The 21,912-nt window shown below is 37.6% G+C and overlaps 1 protein-coding gene across 9 annotated transcripts in view; it reads left to right on the forward strand.

The window, feature by feature from the left end:
- LOC119646808 (small conductance calcium-activated potassium channel protein) overlaps positions 1–21,912 on the forward strand; it is an 818,793-nt gene that overhangs the window by 724,045 nt on the left and 72,836 nt on the right. For all 9 annotated transcript variants that reach the window (XM_038047402.1, XM_038047404.1, XM_038047400.1 and 6 more), the window contains one exon: positions 18,691–18,913. In XM_038047402.1, coding sequence (XP_037903330.1) covers positions 18,691–18,913 — 223 coding nt within the window. The remainder of the gene's footprint in view (positions 1–18,690; positions 18,914–21,912) is intronic.

The following is a 21,912-nucleotide window of genomic DNA, read 5'->3' on the forward strand; positions in this document are numbered from 1 at the left end:
CAACAACTTTGACCTAACTCTTTTAGTAACAATGCGCATTCCACCGCATTACAGTATAGCTTTTAAGAGTGCGTGGACCACCATACTGCTTTTCAGATCTTTGGGTTGGGTTGTCTTTGAGAACGACTCCTTGAAGTAACTGCCCCTTTTCGGACTTCCGCACCCCATTCTTTTCAACCAATGTCAAAACTAATACCGACTTCGGAAAGAGACCTTTAATTTGATACCCAACATGGCTATATTCGGCAAAAAAAATTACCCCTCCCCCCTTTAAACTCAACTTGGAACTATGTAACTGACTGCATGCAAGGGGATTCACAGGTGATTCCTTTCTACCAATTTTTTTACCAGTACGGGTAAGTGTTTCTGAGATAATAGATGTAACAGGCAGGCAGATAGACGATTTTAGTAAGGTATTGTTGAATACAAAACCTTAAAAAGGCTTTGAAACAAGTGAACACAATCACGGTGAAAACGAAACTAGCTACATCAAAACGAAATCTGTAAGAGTGTGTTACTCACACAGAGTTTCTACCCCACACTACTAACGCAGTTGTCCCTTCCTCAGCCAAAGAAAAGGGTTTCATTTATTCATGAAATAACAGATGTCGCGGCGTGCCATGTGTAAGCCTGGCACACCGCGGGAACCTGGAGAGCCTCACAAAATTCCCTTAAAACTCGTTTTTCACTTCAGAACCGACAAAATCCTCTTGGCATCTTATTTGCAGATACCTAAACTTCAAAAAATGCTAAAAAATTGTTTTTTGCTAGTATCACATGAGCAGCAGTGTGCTATGTGTTGCCCCTTGCAATTGACGCACTTCAGCCGGTGGTATCATCACCGCATGCCACGAAAGGTAATAGTTTATCTTATTGGCTCAGAAGAATTCCTATCAGAAAGCCAAGTAATTTAAGTTTTGTGATTTTGTCTTGTGGCGTTGAGTTTGACGTCAAATAATACAGAACCACCTACCATCCCTGCAGTGATCGTAGTTGACTGCTTTCTATTTATCATCTTTCGCTTGATCGGTGTTTAAGACTACTGAATATTGTCAGGTGGATGCTTTTGTAACCACTCGTGCGCTTTCTCAATACCACTCTATGGCCGATCTGAGCCAGAGATGTGAGAAGCCCAACCAAGCACAAATTTAAGTTTGCACCTAAACCAAAGAAGATATTTTATTTTATAGTTTTCTATAGCTTTTTAGATTCATGGTCATTTCCTAGTTTTAGCTATGAATGTTGACTAAGTTACTTATCTCACTCAAAGATAAGGTTCGTTTCTCTGCGAGGAACGTTTGCCCTACATTTGTACAGCCCTTACAAAATTATACAAAACAAAAGTGGCAAGCAGGTTCAGAATCATTAAAGCAAAGGAAGCTTCCGTCATCAGCGAAGTAAATAATGTAATACTATAATTTTGTAATTTGTACTTTTTAGTTATTATATTATTGTTTATATTAGAAATTATAAAAAGTGAAGAAGAAAAGAAAAGAAAGAAAGTGTTATCTTCTACTGATCTTTTAAAATTTATTTTAAATTGATCATTTCTTCATATAGGCAGCCATTGGCAAAATTCGAATTGCATGTGCATTATCTAGTTCTTTAGGAAAAAGTATTTCCTCAGGAGATTTATCCTTAAATTTTAGCTAATAATGCGACTCCATACGCAAAGATGATAAGCACCAATGTTGTTCACATGCACATGTTTCCGATCTGCTAGTTGACGATAATCTGATTGCATCTAAGTTCGCGGATGACACGGCGATCCTTAGCTCTCATAAATGCCCTGAGGATGCCTCCAAATCCCTGGAATTTTATTTGAAAAAACTTGTACAGTGGAGAACTCACGCAAACGAGAGCAAAAACTGTCACATAACGTTTACCTTGAATCAGAAAATGAGGCGGGCGCTTTCGTTCAACAAACTGACAATGTCAGATATCTTTGCTTCCCCTCGATCGACATCTCACTTGGAAAAAACACATCGAAGCTTAGCGAATGTAAGTGGGACTAAAAGTAAAAAGTATCTACTGCTTAATTAACTGAAATTCTAGCTAACAACAATTTACTTTTCCAAATCGATAATTAAACCCATCTGTACCTACGGAATTCAGATATTGGATGCAACAAAAATGTCCATCATCAAACTCCACTAACAAACCTGGTCGAAGATCATTCGGATAATAGTAAATGCATCTTGATCCATCAAGAATAGCAGCTTATATCGAGATCTAAATACCCCTCTCGTAGATGCCGAAATACTTACTCAAACTCATAAATATCGAGAAAAACTGAAAGACCACCCAAATATTCTTGCTAGAACTTTTTCACTGAAATTGCCAAAATTAATCTACCCTTCACCTTAGAATACTAGTAAAGTTAGCCTCTTAATAATGACAAATTCCCAACGAGTGGAAGCAATTTATGTTTCTTTTAGTCGATTCGAATTCATATTGTTAGTTCTGCAAAAAGTGGAAGATACAATAATAAATGAAGTTGAGAAGAAAACATGCATCCGTGCGATCCAAGCAAATCAATTCCAGGTAGCATTACCCTCACCAAAAATGAACGAACCTTACATAGTTACTAAAAGGACCAACGCAAAATATATACAGAAGCTTCACTGTCGAATTCCGGCGAGCTGTAATGTTTCTCCCTGCACAAAAGTCTGACCCATGAGACTCAGTTCTAAAGGAGCTGTCTACATCAGAAAACCACTTTCCGTGATACTTTGTTCTAAATTGTGGAACTTTTAGTGAGTTTCTCTTTACTCTGCACTTTGCTACTCTACCTGCCACTTTCAAGTTTTCAAGGCAGCAAGGAAACTGCATTGCATTGCATTGTCATTTTCTTTAATATGACAGTTAAATGCCATGTTTGAGGGTGTGCCTTGATAATTTTTCTTCTGCAGCCACCACTTCTTTTCACAGACTACGAGCGTATAATTTTCACTCTATATAATATTTTTGGTTTCATTATTATAATGGAAATAGTTATTGCAATCCGTAAAATAATTTAAGGTCTTTTTCTTGGAAATATGTCATGTGCAATGTTGTCACTTTTTGTTTGAAATAAATAATAAAAGGAAAATCAAAGTTTTACCTACTGCTGCCTAATATTGGGCTAATTTTAACATTTAAATACGAATTTCAATCTTTTAAAGGTGGTACAGTGTGATGGGTTGGAAAAATCAATTTTTTCCGCACATATTTCGAAGGTACAAGACTTAAAAAAATACAACTAAAATCTCAGTTTGAAATGCAACATATCAAAACTGTTAGGGGAAAGAATCCATAGAAACGCCCAAATAGTCGGCAGCAGTTGCTCCAATCGTCCCTTCAACATAATATACATTATGTAAAACTATTTATTGTTGGAAAATAAGAAATTGACACAATATACGAAAAAGAATTTTGGATTACTGGTGTTGTTATGAGAAACCTATTGCTGAAACTTTAAACGCGTTTAACTCGAAAGTTTCAAAATGTCGAGAAAGCGCTAATAAAAACTATTTAAACGATTTCAACGAGTTTATATCTCGTATACTGCTTATCAATGTGGATGTGTGGAATCGCAAAAATATAAATTTTTTTAATAATATATACAACTATTTAACAAAAAGCTAGAAGTTTTCATACCTTCATACCTTTCATACATTTGAATGGGCATTCGTCCTATTTGTTCCCATCCTGACGTGTTTCTGCATTTAATTTGCCAGTCGCTTTAGTATGATATTGACATTTAAAGTCCCGAAATGCAATAAATTTGGGCAGAAGCGACCTATTATAACTGTTTAGTAAAAGTGCGATTTCCACAAAACTTGGTAGTATCATGCTCTATAACATAGCCTAGTTGCCATGTGCATGGATCACTATATTCCTTTTCAGATGTTTAGGTTGGGTCCTTTCAGAGAACGGGTCCTTGAAGGAACTGATCCTTTCAGACCCCCGCACTCCCCCACTTTGCAAGTAATGCCAAAACTAAAATCGGCTTTGGAAAGTAATAATCGAGACCTTTCCTTCGATACCCCACATGGCTATTTCCCCTTGAAAAAAATGTTCACCCTCCTTTTGCATTTGCATTATTAATTCAGGGTGTAACCTTTTTACCTGCAGTGAACTTCACAGGTGCCACCTTTCTTCGTATCAACAGGAGTAATCGTTTTTGAGATATAAGGGGTGACAGACAGACAGATTGACTGACGGACAGTGTGAGGAGTTGCCAGAGCTCGCATCAGGTGCAACCCCGGTTGGCGGATTGGGATATGTGTAAGTATGTGTTCTGTACTTTCCTTTTCTGGCTGAGCATGGGCTAGTTTTTGCTCATCTCTGGTGCGTGGACCAAACTGGCTGTGGGAAGGATACATAGAGTATAAAACCAACATGGACGATTTGAGAAGGAGGAAACTTGTGGCGCAGGGGGTTCGAAAGCCTCTCGGTCGTCGATATCCCTCAACCACAGTGCTTCGGTAGTGGACAACTTGGCCACCGTGGCATCTAATGCTGCAAGTGATTGGATGATTGGAGTTGGAGAAAGAGGTGTTCAAGCGAAGCAAGACCTGATCAAGAACAGCAATAACGAGAGCAAAACGTTATGGGCTGAAAGGAGGTCGTTTCCCAACTAAGGGGTTTCGACACCCACCGCATTTGTCTAAGACGACGACCACAAAAGGTACTCAAAAGTTAAAAAATCGACCAATTCAAGAAAAGGCCCTCAATTCTCCGATCTCCACTAATGCAGAAAGGCTGTGTGATCACATGTTTGATCTGAAAAAATCCAGCTTGAACAAAACCGAAGGCTTTCGTACCCAAGTGAAGAACCAGCATGGGGAGAACGTCACAGTTCGGATCCAAAAGCATGAGATTCAGTGCATGGATCTTGACGAAGTGACATCCAGAAAAGAAATATGCATTGCGCTAAAAGATTAATTTAAGTTGGAGAAACTGAAAGAGCAATTCATCGTGAGCTTGAGAGAAACCTATGACAGCGCTCAAACGGCCACAATGCGACTGTCAGTGGAGGCTGGAGCGAAATTACCGCCTGTCGAGTAGGTTCCATTAAAGCCTACGAGAGCATTGGGGTTAGGGTTCAGGTTTCATTAAAGAGTTGCTTCAAGCACCTCATGTTTGGAGACTTCCGAATGCATGCGGCAGCGGCGTTGATCGATCCGATCAATGCAGGAGGTGTGGGGAGAAAGGACATGTTGCGAAGGAGTGCAATACGGCCTATTGTGCGAGGGAAAAGAAGGAATGGATAACCGGTATTTTGCAAAAATGGTAAATGGCCGGAATTCAGAAAGGCATTGATTCCAGAGAAAAAATGGGGTTTATTCAAATAAACCTCAACCATTGCAGAGTCGTTCAATACTTACTTGATCAGACCACTTATGAATTTCGGATGGAATTTGCCATCATAAGTGAACCATACAGAAATCGTGACAGCGGTGAAGCGGCGATATGAATATATGAATTTGAAGACATGTTAAACAACCTTGTTCCCGATGCAAGGGGACAAAGTCCAAAGGTGATTGTCGGTGACTTCAACGCTTGGTCTCTGGAGTGTGGAAGCAGAGAGAGTAGCGCAAGCGGTCGAGGTCTATTAGAGGGTTTTGCCCAGTTAGATTTAGTTTTGACAAATGAAGGTGTTGCAGGCACCTTTCGCAAAGAGGGGTCTTTCTCAACCGTAGACCTCATCTTTGTCAGTCCTACACTGGTATTTGGTATGTCTTGGAACGATAGCGGGGACTACACCAACGGCGATCACCAGAAAATCATCTTTAAACTGAGGAGCGGGCTATAGGCCAGGAAAGGATACCTAAAGCATTTTACTGCCGATAGCAGTACGTAACGCTCCGGTATGACACTGATGATGGACCCAAGGAGTGCGTCGTCTCCGCGGGTGACCCACAGGGCTTCGTACTGGGCCCACTACTGTGAAATATTATGTACAATGATGTACTTAACCTTCCGGTTCCGTAGAGAGACTACGGTGGTGGGTTATGCCGATGACATAGCACTGGTTATAGTCACAAAGCATCCAGAGGATGCTGAGTTATCCTCTTCCGAAGCAATCAGTATGATCAGATGATGATGATGAATCAGGTCATTACTTCCAAGCTGACCATCAAATACTTGAGAGTGATGGTAGATACGAAGTTAAGTTTTAAACAGAAAACTCGTGCAATATGCTTGTGACAAGGGATGGACGGCGAGCATATCCATTGGAAGAATAATGCCGAACGTGGGATATACTTGTAGGCTACTTATTGCCAAGGTGGTGTGTAGGAAGACAGCCTCAAGGGTATGTTCTGCCTTTAGAACCCTCTCAGATAAGGTTGTATTCGTCATCTCCGGAATTATGTCAATAGATGAGATGACGAGTATATATAATCTGAAGTCAGTCTCTCCTTTGTCGCAGACGAAGAAAGCCCAAAGAGATCTGCCAACAGATGACAGGAGCATTGACATATCGGAAAAGGGCGGGTGGACACAAAAACTGATCCTTACCATCAAGGTGTGATTGGTGTGTCTGACGGGCATGGAGGATTTCGCCAGTACCTCTACAGGTTCAAATTGGACAATCCGTCCAATTGCCCAAACTGCGAGGGAGTCAGCGAGGACCCAGAGCACATATTCTTTCATTGCATGTGATTCTGCGGCGAGAGAAGAAATCTAGAAAAAAATTTGAGTGAAGCATCGGTACCAGGAAAATGGGGAGGAGGATGCTAACATCGTAGGAGGATTGGGACACGATCAATAACACTGATCGCATCAATCCAGGGCACAGCGGAAAAGGTGATGAAGCCGCGGTTACGATCGTCACGTAGAAGATAGAAGAAATAGCTAAAGTGCGTTAACTCCGCCCTGTGATGTAATACCTGATGGTGGTTCCACGGGGCAGGGGGAGTCGGGAGTGGTTTTAGTGAAGAACAATTCCACACTCTGGCGTGTCCAGATTTCCACCTCCTCAAAAATAATAATAGAGTTTTGTTATACACAAAACCTGAAAAAGACGTTCCCCCAGAGTTTTTAAGCGATTATTTTTATTATTTATTTTTTTTTTTTTATTGCCTATTCTTTAAGAATGTTGATTTCGTTTTTTTGCAATAAATAATTATTCATCAGACCAAAGTATTTTATTATATAAATCATCAATGTTACAGAAGGGACAATAAGAACTATATAATATTTTTTGTTGAGGATGCTGGGAGTCCTAAGTAACACCCACTTAGTGACGGACCAAACCACGTGGCGAGCAACTTACTCCCTCTTTTGTAGTTCCCGGGCTCCTCTTTTTTTGAGTTAAACCCAAGTTTACAAAAAAAAAAGTTGACTGACGGTTTCGTCCAGGGCAGAGGCAACTCATCAGACGCTGTCTCACCTCTGCCCTGGGAGCAGCGTGACTGAAAGTAACTATAGATTATTCCACTTAAATATAATCGCAAGCACGTAATGCGTACGAATTATATTTAAGTGAAATCCGTCATCAGTTTAGACCTAAACCATGCCGATGTAAATAACATGATAGCATCCTCAACAAAAAATATTATTTATTTACATCGGCGTAGTCTATACATGAGACTTTCGGACCTTGGTCGCCGTATATACTGCTTGTAGTTGCAATCACAAAGGAATGGCTTGTAGACAACGTCAAAGCGATGTATTGGAGTCGGCTAATGGGACACTATATACGAATAGAATCGGCGACTCGATTATCTCAGAATCGTGTGTTTTGAAAGTATCTTCGCGTTGGAAACCATTACTAAAACACTACCAACTCAATTAACATCAAATTTGCACTACTTGTGTATTATGATAATAGCAAGTCGCTCAAAGAAGGATTTTCAATTCAGTTAAAACAAAAATTTCTTAGGTAGCAAAATCTAAAGTTTATTATCCCAAAAACCATTTTGTTAAAACCGTCGCTATTTTATTTTTCCCACAAATCCTTCTTTAGTGACTAGATACGCTAACGGAAATTTTTTTGAAATTCTGACTTCGTATGAAGTGTTATTTAGTTATCGTCGTCACGCAAGCTATTCCAAAAAAATAAATTCTGCGAAACAGCTCATTTCGCCATCTTTAAATTTGTTTTGTTTAAAAAAAAACTTTTTTAAATACCCCACAATATGTATTAATTGATTCCAAAAAAATCAAGAGAAATGTCATCATATCGTCCACAAAGGAGTTACTAAGCCATACTAATGCATTCATTTGCAAGTCATGTTTGATTGTTTGGTTGGCCGCAATTATTAATGACGTCAAATTGACAGCGATTTAATTGAGAAAATTTTGCAAAATGGCGACTTTCACCCGCAATTGTGGAGCGTATGTAATCATGTAGTTCATTTTTAGGAAGAATGCCATTTGTATAGAAATAAATTTTTAAGGATTAAGGACTTTGCAGAATATTTAGTCTGCATTTGATACATTGATCGTTATTTATGTGGAGTAAAAATGGGTAAAGAAAAGATGAATAAAACTAGACAAATAAAAGCTTTGCTTAAATTGTTATAACACAAGTACGTATCCATATTTTATAGCCGTATTCTTGGCTATTCATGCAGAAGTTATGATATGTGAAACTATTCATTGCCTCTCACAAAAAGTGGAACCCTTAAGAGGTGCTTCAACTTAGAGATTTCCTGAGCAGAAGCACTGACTCAGTTTAGTGTGCACGCATTATTTTAGGCACTTCAAGTGAAGTACTCTCAGAGGCAAAATATCACCCAAGGCCAGGTGAAAAACCTCAAAGTGTTCTCTTCTATTCCTTAACCCTAGGTGAGTATTATAAAGTGTAATCGCTAGTCATTCAGGCAGCTATTGCGTCTGAGATCAGATGTATGGTACATTAGTGTCAGTAAATATAAAGAAAGCATTCCTACTTCACTCCCGTGTAAAATTTGGCAGTTGCAAAGAAGAAGGTAATGTTATATAGTATGTCACATAATGCCTGCATGCCTAATTTTCCATCTTTCATTTGTACTCACTGAGAAACCGATTAAGCTTCAAAACAGCATAAAATTAACACTTTCTTACTCAGTTTAACGATTACACTGTGCTTTTTAAGGTTTTGTTTGTTATAAAATTTTTTTTTCACCGAATATAGTCATGTAGCTCACGAAATATATATGAAATATATATATATATATAGTGAACTGTTTCCGAGTTATCTTATGTCTTTGGGGAAATAAGTCGATGATATAGAAGCAGTAACTTCATAGCCACCCCAGCTGCAGGCATAATAAGATTTCTTGAATGATAATTCTAGTGATCAATTCCAGTGGAGAATGTTTAAGCGGACGCTTGATTAAATTCACTTAATCGACTCTAGCTTTCTCTCCAGGGTGTTTAATAATAATAATAATCGTTGGTGCAACAACCCATATTGGATCAGGGCCTGGAAGTGTGTTAGAGCACTTCATTCAAGACCGTTACGGTACACTACAGTACACAGTAGGAGGCAATGTGGTCAGCATTGGGATCCCGCGAAATTATTACCCTGATTTGACTCAGGTACTCATTCACAGCTGAGTCGACCGGTATCTGACATCCAGTCACGATAACAAATCCCTCTGCCACCAGTGAGATTTGAACCGAGACCTTCTACTACGACGGCCCAGGGTTCTAACAACTTGAGCCATCCGAACAAAGAGTTAGCCAAGGGTAGTGAACTTATTAATTTCTTTTTCTTTAAAAGAATCTGTTACAAATGTTAGGTTTTTACGGATCATTAAGCTAATGGTATTTATGAATTAGTTCATATTGTTCGATAGTGTGACGAGAAACGAAATTAGTTCTTCCTGCAAACTATCAGTGACAGATTAGTTCTGATTCTCTGTCTTCACTACATCACTAAATCGTACTTTGATAGCGTTTATAGCTCTGATATTCTCTTTATACCTTCCTAGGAATCCTCCTTTTGCTGCAATGATTCAGCAGACCAATTGCCGTACTTACTAATAATAATATATGGATACTATACGGGTGTCCTGTTCACGATCATGGATACTGCCACCCGGTTAAGGCAAATTGGACCATGCGCTACAGAGTTCTAGCGTTTTTCGTGAATAGTCTCAAACAGCTTGACCTTCTCAACAAAATCATAATTTTCCACTAAATCAATCCCTTAATCCGAGATTTGATACCATTTTTTTAAACTATATAAAATTTCTTGTAAACAGATATTTTTTCAAATGCAAAGGTTATCTCACGTCCAACATGTAACTATTCAAGCAAAACTGATTTTTCATCTAAATTTCAAGATGCATTACCGTAACGGTACTTTAAACTTACAAACCTGCAAAGTTGACAAAAGTCTGCTTTCAAATGACATGTAAAAATTATGAACTTATTTATGAGAAATTTAGGAACATTATGTATTAAATGGGAGAAAACGTGGTCTTGATAGCGAGCAAATCGACTAGTTTCTTAGCGCATTAATTTTCCATTGTTCGTAATTAAAACTACATATCGAAGTGTGCCAAATGTCAAAGCCGTTACATTCGACTGTATTCAATTTAATTAAAATTTGTGCTTGTCCATTTCAATATGGCCATCCTTAAAGTAGTAACAAATCATGATTTTTTGCTTTAACGTCATCTCAGCGAAAACGCTTACCAGTTCCGAAGTAGAAATTGCCACAATCATTACAACTACCAGCTCAGCTGTTCCGCCTAAACGGTGTTAGCACATTTTCCTTTCTTATTTATCACGTCGTCATCATACTCCCCCACAGCTATCCCCTAACATTAAAGTAGTCAATTAATTCTGATGCTCAGCAAAATTTGAGAGTCAGTGGACCAGATGGGACAAAGTCACGGCAGACATCAGCGGGAAGCAGCAGACAGAATCATAGGGTATGGTTGAGAGTTCAGCATGAGCAGCCAGCATGTGTGAAAATAATATTTTTGGAAATCATCAGATGAAGTATTTTAAAAATATTCAAGTTTATGGGATTCAACTTGTTTAATTGGTAGCACTTTTATTTTGGTTCGATCGCTTTTTGCAGAGAGATTTATTCCCAACGATAATGACACTTTTGGATTCGGATAATATTGAATGTTTGAGGATTATGAGCTCTTTTGAAGTTATTTAAAATAAATATGCAGAAAATAAAGAATATTTATTGAATATTGAACATGAATAGGGAAGGATTTATTGAATATGAATCAAAACAAAAATATTATATATATTCATATATAATCGTTCAGTTATTCTTCTATGTATTTGTGATTACTTCATCTTCAAGATTAGCACCTGCAATATTGAATGTCTTCTTTCCGAATATATTAATCCACCCCTAATTGAAATTTAGCATCTTACTGCAGCTCCACCTATGTATCGTATATCGCCCTTATTAGGTAATTTATATTGTTGTTGCGCAAAGTCGATAGCCAAATTGTTATGTAGACTTCAGGCCAAGTCCCTTTTGTACTGCAGAATATGTGAAAACGATATAACATCCTCCATAAATCAGCAATCAATAAATCAATCAGACACTTTTCTATTGTGAATGGAAATTGATGGGATTTCGGCAAAATGTATACATGGCCATACCTATAGTGAGTAACGAACGATCTTGTTTATGTTCCTTTGTGCTAAATGTTGAACATCCGACGAAGATTCCTCACCATTTGTTTGATAGATAAACGTCTTTTCATGGGGTGTAAGATATTTTATCGTTCGTCAATTTGTTGCGTGATGTGACTTTAATAAATGAGTGTCATTCGTTTGGGAACTTAGCTCTTTATTGCATACATATTTTACGTACAGGCGATTCGACCTGTTCCTTGCACGGATTAAAAATGAATAAATATTGCATATTGATTCATTTTAGGGTTAAAGGATTTCGTTTCATGAAAATAAGGTATTTTAAGCTCCATGGGTAGGGGATTTGTCTATTGGGTTACATATCAATACCGTAAGTTGATTTTGCGCTTTCACGCGTAAAGATCTGTAAAAGATATGTAATCCAGTGCGAAGAAGTTAACACGTCTATCGGGTAAACTGCAACGCCGTCATACTGCACCTTAGAGACACGAATTAGTGACATCATACCTCGGTTTTACCTCACTCGACACAGCAGGATGGGTCCTGTCCTATCGAGAATTGAGAGAAACATGATTCAATCAAACTAGTTAGAACCATCTGATGCGGTGAAAGACATCCTTTGCCAAACTATCCATCACAAAGACCTGCAACATACCTGCCTTCATGAAAAGAAAGCCCTCTGGGCATTATCGTTTGCATGGTTAATGCCACTAGCTTCAATATCTAGCTTCCATGAGTGACGTTGCTAATTATTTTCGGACACTCACCCCGAGCATGGACTCTCAGAACCACATTAACCGTTTTAATTACCTTACATTAAAAAAGTTATTTAGTTGTTTTACATTTTGTCAGTCCACACTGAAATCCCACGATGTAAGTATATACTCGTAATTAAGATATTAAGCAGCATTTTAGGTAAATGATAATAGAAAGTTTGACCGTAGGTACAAGTAGTTCAAAACCTCTTTATCAGCACCCAAGCTAGTATAGTCGAAATTGTCATTACCTCCATGGACAGAACTATACATATATTTCAAATGGTAATTCAATCCCATAGTTTACAGATGTGGTTACAAATTCAGTGCGAGCACTACAGATAAAAGTAAATACTTTGTCTTAGGCAGAATAGGGATAACTACTAAAAACCGAAAATATAGCTCCAATAATAAGAAGAAGAAGTAATTAATTCCATGTTACCTATAATTCAATAATCTATATTCGCAGCCTATCGTAATTGGGAAAGAAATAAGGAATGTAAGATGAGAATATTGACGAATATTCAAAAGGAAGGTGACTATGAAACAGAGGGTGATTTTGCTAAGCCGGTCCAATTCCATTTTCTATATTTATAAAATATACGGGAAATCTGTAACTAATAAGCAGCAATAATCCTTGGCAGCTTGACCGAAGTCGGGCCCCATGTATTGGTTGCTTTCCTATAAACATTCGCAAAATTAACATGACGTTGCAAATTGTCTAGTTTAAGCCTAAGCTGAAGGAAGAAAATTTCGGTCGTGGACAGATCACACCTTGAGAGTGAACGAAAACCCTATTGAGTGGTATGCTACGTAATGCTGTCCACAAGCACAGGCTGGCTGAGGAGTGGATCACCTTAGAGCTGCATAGATGAGAATGCCAAAAAACTGATATCTCATCGGATCGACAGCAAGTGCTGGCGAACGGACATATCTCAAGGAAAACACCCACACGTTTGCGTTACGACTGTTTGTTGATGGGTGGCAAGTGTATGGACACGCCAGATCGCCAACAAGCGCTAGCAACCACGCCAAACGCCCTGTCCACATGCTTGCGCTTAAAGGGGTCATCACGTGTGAAGGCCGTTCCTTTTCGCTTTTTTGTAAATTTTTTATGAAAAACTAGATAAAGATACATATATTTATAAATATCTTGAGCATGCGTAATAATTTTTCCAGCCCGATACCATAGTTTGTTATTGAAGTATAGAGCAATTTATGCACCCATTTCCAAAAAAATGTGTTTTTCTGCTGCCACGCTAGAGGGCGCTGCGATAATCTTAAAGAAAAAAGTAAACGGCATTCTAACGTGCAGCCTTAACTACAGTCCGCAAGCTAGGGTTATTAAAAAATATTAAAAGCTAAATTTTTGGTGCCGTGTTAATTTTTTTTTGTGAATTTTGGTGTTTTTTTAAGGCTTCTTTAATTAATAAGAAAAACTACTAAATAAATCGCAATTATTCTAGTTTGCGAACTTAGAAATATGCTCTGAATAAGTCGTGAAAATTTCAAAGAATTTCGTTCGATAGATTCTGGGCTATGGTGGCAGCCCATTTTCAATATGCAGTTTCAAGAAAAACGCATTTAAAAAATAGAATGCGATTTTTAGCCACAAAACCTTAACTGACCATTAATCTGCTATATCTAGTCCATAAACCTTAGGTTTCTTGAAGAAACATATGTACAGCCTTGGCTGTAATTCTTGTCCTTTTGGCGAAGTCATTCGAACGTCATTCGGACCGATAAAAACATAAATCAGGCATGTGACTTATTACGTGTTTAACACTATAATTTCCTAACTTCTTCGAATATCAAAAAATCACTTTGCTCATATATTATACACTATATTTAGATACAATTAATGTAAAAAAAAATCGATTCCATGGATCCGACACACGGGATAACCCCCTTAAAAATGGTTGTGAAAACTTGGAAACAAATCATTGAAATTCAGTTAAATAAATAAGAGATCTATTCGAATTCTGTTTATTACAAACCAAGAACAACAAATGCAAAAAAAATTTTGATGAGCTCTGGATACAATTCCAGATGAAAAAGAATAAATTTGAAAAAGAAGAGAAATTTGTTTCGAAGATCTTTGTATCTAAGAACTATTCAGTTACTTAGCGTAGTAGCCATTTGAGTACAGCCCGGTATCGCTATCTGTCGAGGTAAATAAGAACAATGTAACTCCATTTGCAACCTCTAATGAAAAATGGGCACAACTATAAACCTAGAAAATTAACAAGAATTTGTTTGTCGAAAACGGAAACGCATGACAAAATAATGCAAGTTCAGAAATATTGTTCCACCGTTCACGTTTCGTTTCAGAAATATTGTTCCACCGTCTTTCTTGACATTGCCCAGGCTTTCACCGGAGTGTGGCACAAAGGGCTATTGTACAGGAATAGAAAGATCCTACCGGCAAGCAAGTATGATATCTCCAAGCCCTTTATAGTAGGACGGTCTCCCGATTGACACACAAAAGCTTCATATCCAAAGCATTTGTCTCTAAACGAAGCATGGTATGACCATTATTGCATCTGATTATGTTTCGGATCTATGCTTGATGATAATCTGCTATACGTGCGGACGACACGACGATCCTTAGCTTCCATAAGAATGGAATCGAATCATCGAAATCTGGCCATTAACGCCATAGCAGTTCAAATTAGCAATTTCGTGCGAATTTACTCCTTCCAGTGCCATTCAAATAAGGTGCTGACGTCATAATTAACGAGAATAGTTGACATTCGCGTGAAATATTAAAGTCGCATTTATGAAGAATCTGGGAGAACGCAGCCCTTTTGAAGGTTTTGTGTAAAACACTTATGTGAAATCTAAGCCTCGAAAGATGTCCCATTCCGATATCTGCCCAAATAAACTTACTAATAGAATAGAATAGAAATTTTAGAAATTGACTAAAAAAAGTTTATCCTAGCAGTAAATTTTGCACCGGCATAGAGAACAGCATCGTGCATACGCATGTCAAATTTCGTGAAAATCCGGCTATTATTGTCAAAGTTATTGCAGTTCAAACTTATCAATTTTGTGCGAATTAACCGCTTGCCACGCAAACAAGATGCTGACGTCGTAATTAACTACAATAATTGACGTTCGAGTGGAATATTAAAATTTCATTCATGAACAATCCACTTCTTCCCAGCCTTTGGTAAGGTTTTGTGTAAAACAAAACCTTCTTTGTATCTGTTGTAGGTTAAGTTCTTCACATTTGCTAATAATGTTAAACTCCGAGTACGAATCGTGTGAAGTTGACTATTATCAGTATAGTACTTTCCATCAAATGATTTGATTCTTGATTCGCTTCGTAAAAAATAGAGGGCAATGCAATTTTTAACTATGTACACTCGGAATTGTCATGGAGTCATCGCTTCTCACATAGAGAAACACAAAGCCTTTTATACCTGAAGCGTCCAGCTTCTGGTTTCCCGAATTGTTTTATAATCTAAGTTTATAAACCGTGGCGTAGACGCACCTTAAAATGCCGTTTATCTTTTTTCTCTAAAATGAACAGCGCCATCTAGCGTAGCACCCGAAAAACGCCTTTTTTGGAGATAGGTATATATGTTGCCCTGTACTTCAACAATGAGTTAAAAAAATTGTTACGTATGCTCAACATATCAATAAAAACTCGCACTTGGATCTTTTTTTTTTCTTCCCAGAAAATTCCCGAAAAAACAAAAAAAAAGCCTTCACACGAGATGATCATCTTAATCACCAAAAATTCGAAACGCTAGTGATAAATGTAGGTTTTTTATCTACTAAGATTTGATCGGATATTGTTAGTTTCATAAAAAGTGAAAGATACAATAATAAATTGGCGAAAATGTACAATAATCGCAAACCCAAATACTCGTATAGTAAGATGAAAAGACCTAAAAATATACTGTACTGTCGAACGGTGTTGTGGGGCATTTATGTCGCTAGATTTTTATTAGTTTCTGCTAGCGCCTCAGCAACACAAACTACAAACCTCGTCTCTGATCAATGTTTGAATCAATCTTCCGTAAACTCAATTATATTTTTTCAGAATCACGCCTCATTAACAAGGCATTCTATCAGTTACACGTCCCACGATTACTTTCTTCAAAAGGAAGCGTTCTACTTTTCTTCAAGAAAACTCCCTTCTCACCGAACAAAAACTTCCCATCTTCTCCAAAAACCCCAATCTATACAATCCATTCATAAAAACCTTTCGTAACTGCCAAAGATATTTCGCTAAAAGTGCATTTGCCAATAAACAGCATGACCACATGTGTATATGGTTGGACCCTGCATAGGAATAGCAACGACACGAAGGCTAATACCCATTTCCGTATCTTTGAAAGCTGTCATATTATCATTTAATTAGATTTTCCAGTTTCGGGAAATAGGTTTTGTGGCAAAAATTTCAAGAGAGAATTAACATAATCATTTATAAATTAACGTTTTTGCGAGATGGGAATTAGAAATTTGAATGGAGGATAATAGAAGGAGGAATATAAAAGGTAATAGAAATACTAAAGGATGCGCGATGGGAGGAAAAGGAGAAATGGTGCTTACAAGCAGTTAGATATGCTCGTCAGTTCGCCAAAGGACGAAGACACAGTATGTTGTGAAATTACGGATACTATATCTTTTAAAAGTGTAACATCTCAAATAATTTCTGACAATTTAAAACAGAAGCTTCATCCTGCATTGGTTACTTTTGTAGGAAAGTTAACAGGATGGATCACGCACTTATCTTTCAATACATCTTCTGCCATTCAGGTTTACACTTTGCCGATAACACTCGAACCTGCTCCATTCCGTGCGTCGAATCATGTGAATTCCTCTGCTAAGTACTCCAACGAACACTAATTGACACCCAGATTGGTCCTACATAGGATGCAATAATATGTTCACCATTACTGTTTCTGTTTTGTGTGTTAATTTATTATAATTTCATGTACAAATCGAATTGCCAAAAGGCAAATAAGAATTCATAGTAATATTCTTACGGGGGTACGTTGACCTAACGAATAATGGCTAGAAAGTCTATTGATTCTTAATTGAGAGTAACCGCATATAGGGCCATGTGATAGCTGCACTGTATTCTGTTATTTTTTAGAAGAATTCCTATGCGTTGCCAAAGTTTTTTGCAATGCTTTAAGTAATAAATCAAAGCTTGAAATGACAATGTCCTCTATATCTCCATAAGCCCCAAAGTTGATTGATATTAAAATATGGTATTCCTTATCTTGGGCATACGCTCGTAAATTATAGTTATCCTGTTTTTTGGCGTAAACATTTTTTATCTAAATACATTCTCATCGCAACTATTACATTTCCACCGATAACTTTCTTCAATGCAGAAAATCCTTTTGTCACTTGTCTATATACAAAGATACAAACCGTATCGATACATAATTCTTGGATTCAAGTAATAGTTCGTTATTATGAATAGACTTCTATAAACGGTATCGGCTCTGCACTATTAATGCTAGAATAACGACATTCAGCGGTTAGGGCTATTATTTTGCAAGGTTGTGAATATTCACACGTGCAAGCAATTTTGTTTGTTGTTGGAAACCTATTATCCCACCGTGTTTAATAAGCAAGCAAGTTTCGCAGTCAGTGGGAATGTTTCAACTTATTAAAACCAACATTCACGAGCAAATCAATGGAGCATACGAGTATGGAATATAAAGCAATTTCGTTCCGTTGAAATGCCAAATGTAAGTTCCCATTTTATTTGAAAGGCAATCTAACGCCATCAATTTCCGCCATTGTACTGACCATAAAGGCACCCCCATAGCATTATTGCAAAATAATCAATTAAACCATTCAACGGAAATTTAATTCGAAAATTGGAAAGATTTAGGGTCGTTTTACGAGGATGCTCTGTATTTAAATCGGCTGATGCTCATGTTTCAACTGGTCTTTAAGTATTTACTCCGGATTTCACATAATAGTATTTCCGATAAATAAATGCCCTTTATCCTATTACGAATAATCGTGCGAGTTAAGTGTATTCAACCCAACAGTCCCAGCTCGTCAACATTCAGTAATTAGTTTTGTTTGAGCAGTTTCAATCCCTTGGGCACACTTGTTTGCGATTCGTGCCGTGATTTGCAATCAAGCAGATTTAAATGATGGGCCATAAAAAAGGATGCTGTAAGGAGTGGATTAAAAGGTTACCTTAATCGAATCTGCGTATTATTAATTTGTTTTACTCACATCTTAGTGTTCGTATGTGGAACTGTAACTACTTCCTGAAACACGTGTCTTTTTATCAAACAACTCTATTTGAATTGAGAAAAACCTTTTGTAGACTGACCTAATTATTTCCGTTATCAAAGTAATTGACTTCGTAGTTAATGTCCTTATTTTCGAATTACAGGTACATGGAGGAGCGAGGATTGACCGGCGTCAAAGCACCTGGAGCTGGTTCAACACCGGGAACTCAGAAACATAAGCCGAATGTTGGCTATCGATTAGGTCGAAGAAAAGCTTTATTTGAGAAAAGAAAACGAATAAGTGATTACGCTCTTGTAATGGGTATGTTTGGAATTATCGTAATGGTTATAGAAAACGAATTAAGTAGCGCTGGAGTTTATTTAAAGGTATAGTATGATATTATATATTATCTCAAAAGCTTAACTAAACCAGTAGATACATAGTGGGTAACATAATCGAACATCTATTGAAATCCTAATTCAAATACTCTATGACCTTATCTTAATTATTGCGTTAAGCTTAAAAACCTGCGCTCAACATTAACGCAAAACCTCATTTTCTATTACGCATCAGTTCCACTGACTTCAAAGATTTGATCATCGTGAAAATGTCTGGCGTATAATTTAGGTATATAAAGGTATCTCGTTGATTCAACAGGTTAGACGCCGACCACTCACCGGTATGATGAGGGGAGGGGGTGCTGTTTTGACCACGAACCGGTTCTGTGTGTGTGCTTACTACCAGCTATGCTATTTTCCGGTGTTTTTGTGGTGAAGAAGCATCGCCGACATAATTTCTTTAAGATGGGTGGAGCATCGAGCATCGCTTAAACCCCATGCCACGGATTATGTCGTCATCTTAGTTAGTAGTTCCTTTTTGTTTCCCCGTTGACAATGATGTCAAAAAGTTTGACCTACCCCACCAAATCACAATTTCCCATTCCTCCAATTATTTAATCCCAAATTTGATGCCATTTTCGGAAACTACATAAAACTACATAAATCATGACCGTCAGGTTGTGGATAAAATCCGGCTCAATAGCTTACGCTGAGCGGGTCACTTAATCCATATGGATGAAAATGAAAGTTTATAAGGGAAATATCTATGGTAGAAAAAGAAGACGAGGTTGATCCTGTCTAAGATGGAGCGATGGCGTAGGTCAGGACGCCAGACAGCTTCTAGGGATATCGAATTGGTCGATCTTGGCGCCACACCGGGATGTCTGGCGTTCCTTATTAAGGCAGGCCTAGACCGGATACCCGTTGTTGCGCCGTTGATGATGATAAAATTTCATATAAATGGATATATTTTCAAATGGAATGGAATGGATCACCGTCAATTTGAAGATATAATTGTTTAAACTTTAAAGAAATTTCAAAATCAGCTTTATTTCAAATTTCAAAATAAAATATTGTAACGGTACTTTGAAATTACAAACCTATGCTAGCTGACATGTAAAATAATCGCTTTTATTATGGGAAGTTTACGATTATTACGCGTTAAATCGAGAAAAAAACGTGCTTGGATATGGTATTTGAAATAATAGAACCTTGTTTTTCCTATTCGCTAGTGTTGATATATTTTGCAAATACCGATATTTCGGGAACCACTTGTTCCCTTCATCAGTGCTACCAAGTCTGCTCATCAGTGGGGGTATTTATACCAATCTAAATCTATAATACTATTCTAATTAATTACATGGCTAAATTTTGTTTCTAAATACTTATATCTAAATCCTGAGAAAGAAGAAATATTTAGTTACATTTTAGTTTTTTATAAGTTTTTTAAATAATCAGATCTAGGCAATCTGAATTCAATGTAGTATCTACCGGCTGTTTGCTAATGAATAAGCTTTCGTAGGCGTCCAGCTGGTTAATTTTCCTTACCTGTTTCAGATAGTCGGCGCTTATTTTATGACCGCATTCCACCAAATGTTTAGCCACCATAGATTTTGTAGGGTTTCGGCACTACGTCATTAAGAACCACCCTTAGGCTTGTGCTATCCACGGCCGTGAATTCAGTGCTAAATGTCCCGAAAATCATTTTTGCAAAAAAGTTTCAAATTTGTAACGCCGCTTTGGTTTTAAAAAGCGAAAAATTACACCTTCGGAAATTAAGCAAAGCACGTTTGACAGTTCTCATTTAGACAAATAGCGCTGGAACAGATAAACAGAATCCTCTTTTAATCGGTGCGACAAGCCGCGTTGCTTGAAAAATTTTAAAATAATATTCTTCGTAGACAATTGCGCTGCTCATCCAAAAAAAGATAAATTAAAAAAAATATCAAGTTGGCTTTCTTGCCGCCTAACATTACCAGTGAACTTCAATCCCATGATCAGGGAAAATAAAGGTTTCAAAGCAAGACTATAGAAAAAGGGTGGTTCAACAATAATTATCGTGCATGGACAGCTCTACTTCGACGACGCCGAAAATCTCAGTTTTAGATGCCATCGACTTCTTGTGGACACCAACAAGGAAATTTTAATTATTTATTTAGTACTACTGGAGAACAAGAAATCATTTTATTTCTATGCCCGCATCACCACCCCCTCCCCTTTTTAAATTGAGGAAATTGCGTGAAAGCCTCCTTAAGTGCACCCCAGGGTTATAAAAGTTGGTAGTAGTATAAAATATAATATGAAGAATATTATCCCCAAGTTTGATCAATATCAAAATCAAATGTCCGGATAGCTCAGTGGTTAGAGCATTGGGTTGTCATACGGAAGGCCGCGGTTCAAATCTCTCTGGTGGCAGTGGGATTTGTATCGTGACTTGACGTCGGATACCAGTCGACTCAGCTGTGAATGAGTACCTGAGTCAAATCAGGGTAATAATCTCGGCCGAGCGCAATGCTGACCACATTGCCTCCTACAGTGCTCTGTAGTGTACCGTTACGGTCTTGAATGAAGTACTCTAACGCACTTCAAGGTCCTGATCCAATATGGATTGTTGCGCCAACGATTGTTATTATTATTGATCGAAATCATACTGTTACTAACAAAATTACAGTAGCTCAAAGTTGACTTTACCTTGTAAATTTACTGCAACTGAATATTAATATCACACTAAATGCATATACATAACATGCTAAATGCATATACATAACGGGCTACGTACAAATGGGATAGTTCTACACTTAAATATACTCACAGAAGAAGCAAACAAAACCTTTCACACCTGAAGCGCTCAGCTTTGGGTTTCCCGACTTGTTTTAGAATCGACTCGATGTCTGTCTATCTGCCCGTCTGTCTGTCACATCCAATTTACTCGAAAACGGCTGACCCAATTATAACGAAATTCGTAGTTAGTCTGTAAATCCATTTAAATACATCTAGGCCTCAAAATACATCCCGTTTCGATATTTGCTTGAATAAAGTTAATAATA

The sequence above is a fragment of the Hermetia illucens genome, chromosome 1 (genome assembly GCF_905115235.1).
Source record: "Hermetia illucens chromosome 1, iHerIll2.2.curated.20191125, whole genome shotgun sequence".
NCBI classification, from domain to species: Eukaryota; Metazoa; Arthropoda; class Insecta; order Diptera; family Stratiomyidae; genus Hermetia; species Hermetia illucens.